This window comes from Myotis brandtii, unplaced genomic scaffold (genome assembly GCF_000412655.1).
Source record: "Myotis brandtii unplaced genomic scaffold, ASM41265v1 scaffold44, whole genome shotgun sequence".
Taxonomy (NCBI): Eukaryota; Metazoa; Chordata; class Mammalia; order Chiroptera; family Vespertilionidae; genus Myotis; species Myotis brandtii.
In genome coordinates, this window is record NW_005366833.1 from 2,354,373 (window position 1) to 2,358,056 (window position 3,684).

A 3,684-nucleotide genomic window follows, 5' to 3' on the forward strand; every position below is an offset into this window, starting at 1 on the left:
TAAATGGTAATGTGTACTGCCATCAGATGGAGAAGAGTGTCAATAAGCTAAAGTAGAGCCGTTTTCCTCCACAATCACCCACTTTTCCCTTTTATCAACAAGGATGTGTTGTTATTAAAACTTTATTGTAGGACTGGTATTGTTGGAAAACTCTCCAGGGCACTTGCAGTCTAGGACAGTGAAATCTACCATTCGGTAGCTGATTTTACGACACAATACGTATGTGTTGTGTCTAAGAGACACATTTTCAACTGTAGGTCTTCCTAGTGTCCCTCCCCTGCTCTGAGAACTGACCTCCAAACACCCCCTGTGACCATGATCTTAATATGCAACCCTGGCCAACCTGATGGCACCAGCAGCAACCACAGAACCCAGAGAAAGGGGGGCAGTGGGGAGGCAGCAGAGCCTGGTGGCACTGCTTCTGGAGGGTTCCAATTCCTGGTGACACGGTCTGCCCTTGGGACCCGAGAATAAGTCCTGTGTCCTAATAATACCTTTTCCCTGGTGCCAAGCAAGCAAAAACAGAGACTTCCTGTTAAGCATGTTCCTTCTTGTTGTTGCAAGGCATGCTTCTCTTCAATGTCCACTGCTTATGAAAAATGTTTCCTATACAGACTGTATTTCTAACAAATTACTGTAAAGTCATACATATTTATAGTAGATGAGACACTTCTACTCCTACGAGTTAATACTAAATATCCACTTGAAATTCAATATGATAAATCCTCTTGAAGCCTAAGCTACACTATTGGTTATAAATAACAACCCTTTGAAGCTTCGACAACATTTTTAGAACTAGGATACTATTAAATCTATTAAATGAGATCTATGTCCTTTGAATAGCCACTTACTCAAGGCATGTGGTAATTTATGCCACTAAAGTACAAGAGATGCTGATACATTTTGGTTCACAACTTCTGTAGGCTCTCCTGAGGGGAGAGGGCTAAGGAGGCTGGCTGTGTGTATTTGTATGACGAATAACACTAGAGAGAGAAAAGTTGAGGTAGGACCAACAAACTATTTTTTAGAAGAAAAAAAAGTTTAAGATTTACCCATTGATGACCCCATTTGAGTAGCCCAGGTGTTCAGCAAAGGATTCCTTTAAAAGAGAGAGAAAAAGAAAATGAATAAAGAAAACCCATCAGGTATGTAATTATTAACTTAATGACTACTCTTTTAGTGAGGTCATCCTATCTGTTTCTAGAGTACCATTAAACAAAATAATAAGTAAGATAAGATGAACCTGAAACTCAATGTCTTTGAAATCAGACTTTTGTTCTGCCAGGAATGTCTCTCCTGTGAGTTTCTGCAAGTCTCTAGACTGTCCTGCTGAGATGACAGGGTTAGTTCATTCATCCAACAGCGATTAAACATCTCCTGGCCCCGGGCTGAGCTGGGACGGTTCTGGGGATCCAGAAACAACTGAAATATCTACCCCCAAGGAGCATAGAGTCGAGACTAGAGGAAGAGCTTAATATAAGCAAATCAGGTCTAAAATGTGCACATAAATACACTGCGAAAATACTTAACAGTAAAAGCAATGGTGATCATACACTCCATGTTAAATCTTAGTTTAGTGAGGTCCTAACATCCCCTGCACACTGTGCTTTTCTCTATTACAGATAAGGCCCTCCATGTGCAGCGTTCCCTCAGGGGTCCCCTCTCACTTTAAAACACTGGACTTCATCACACAGCCCCCTCCTCCCCGGCTGTGGGAGAAGTACCTGGCTGCCCTCCATGTGATTTCCACTCCCACTGAAGGAAAGGGAGACCATCTGGGGGAAGGAGAGGATGTCGCACCTTCCCATTAGCCACCAGCTGTCTCCTTTTTCTGCTTCCCTTCCTTCCAGAGGGACCAGATCTTTCCCTCTGGGCTCTCCCCTCAAATATGCTCATCATTTATGGAAGGCCCAGTCCCCAGAACGCAGACCTGCTGGACAACAGCCAAAAGCCCCTCTCTGATGTCAAGAAGCACCCCTTCTCTCTCCACAGGCAGCCAGAGCCATTCCTTACTAGATGTTTAGGTTCTAACCCTCTCTCTAAGCAGGGCTGTAAGAACCGAAGAGATATGTGTCAGTAGATGGTGATACGATTAGGAATCAGCATCATTAAAAAAAAAACCTCGCCCTGACCGGTTTGGCTCAGTGGATAGAGCGTTGGCCTGCAGACTGAAGGGTCTCAGGTTCGATTCTGGTCAAGGGCATGTACCTTGGTTGCAGGCACATCCCCAGTGGGGAGTGTGCAGGAGGCAGCTGATGGATGTTTCTCTCTCATGGATGTTTCTAACTCTCTATTCCTCTCCCTTCCTCTCTGTAAAAAATCAATAAGATATATTAAAAAAAAACAAGCAAACAACAACAAAAAAAACCTCTCACAACCTGTTTTCATTTCTCTGGTTTGAAGCCCCAGGGGAGCAGGGAGCCCAGTTGCGAGGCTGGGCTTCTGCTGTGACAGTATGAACAAAGGCTGTGTGGCAAACAAAGCAAAGACCAGGGCAAAAGGCACACACCGTCTCTGACCCATAACTAGTAACACATTAGCCAGGAACTGCGGCTCCCGTTTCTAGGAATATGCTCCTGAACGTTTTTTATGTTGAAAAACTGCAAATCAGCCTGGTCGGTGCGGCTCAGAGGTTGAGCCTTGACCCATGAACCAAGAGTTCACCGGTTCAGTTCCCAGTCAGGGCACATGTCCAGGGTTGCGGGCTCGATCTCCAGGGAGGGGCGTGCAGAAGGCAGCCGATCAGGCTTCTTTCTCATTGATGTTTCTATCTCTCTATCCCTCTCCTCTACCCTCTCTCTAAAGTCAGTAAAATAAATATTAAAAATACAACTAAAAATACCTGCAAATCAAAGTTTGTTTTCCTACTGACTGCCATTTGAAATGTAAACACACGTGGACTAGAAGGCATGCTACTTAACCTTCGCTCCTGTTACCATGGCCCTCTCCCTCCATCCTCCCCAGGTGCGCAGACTGAAGCTGGAGGAGAGACCGTGTCATCTCCCTTCCTGACAGGCCTAGAATGTTACAAAGGTTAGTTTTGTATGATAACCAAAATGAGGTAAGGCTGACACTTAATTCTCACAACCTGAGTCCTCAAACCCCACTATGTAGCAGAGTAAACATCTTAAATTGTTTTTAGGAGAAGTGAGATGGTGGGTGATAGGTTAACCTGATAGGACCCCATCATAGACATGTTTTTGGTTCTTCCCAGCCCAGCCTACAGCACCCCCGACTGAGTCATTGATACCTCACATCTGTTTCACATGTTACCAGTTTACAAGATGCTTCCTATATGACTGGTTTTAAAGTTCGTCCTCTTGTCAGCCCTAGAATCCATGACCACTGTGACAAGTCAAGTACACTAGAGCTTGGAGAGGCTGAGTGACTTACACCAGTCGGTTCATGTGAATAAAGTTCCTAAATGCAGAGTTTCACCCCAGTAGGCGCAATCTGTGTTACGAAGAGGCCTGGGGTATGGACTCACTGCACACTGAATTCTCCTTCCACTATATGTCTAATAGTTTAAATAGTTGTGCTTGTTGGTGGATTTTTAAAAAAATATATATTATTATTGATTTTTTACAAAGAGGAAGGGAGAGGGATAGAGAGTTAGACACATCCATGAGAGAGAAACATCCATCAGCTGCCTCCTGCACACCTCCTACTGGGGATGTGCCCACA

The 3,684-nt window shown here is 44.4% G+C and overlaps 1 protein-coding gene across 1 annotated transcript in view; it reads right to left on the minus strand.

Annotated features, from left to right (window-relative positions):
• SMARCA2 (SWI/SNF related, matrix associated, actin dependent regulator of chromatin, subfamily a, member 2) overlaps positions 1–3,684 on the minus strand; it is a 125,658-nt gene that overhangs the window by 82,954 nt on the left and 39,020 nt on the right. The window contains exon 14 of the mRNA XM_014546307.1: positions 1,053–1,101. Within this exon, the coding sequence (XP_014401793.1) occupies positions 1,053–1,101 (49 nt within the window). The remainder of the gene's footprint in view (positions 1–1,052; positions 1,102–3,684) is intronic.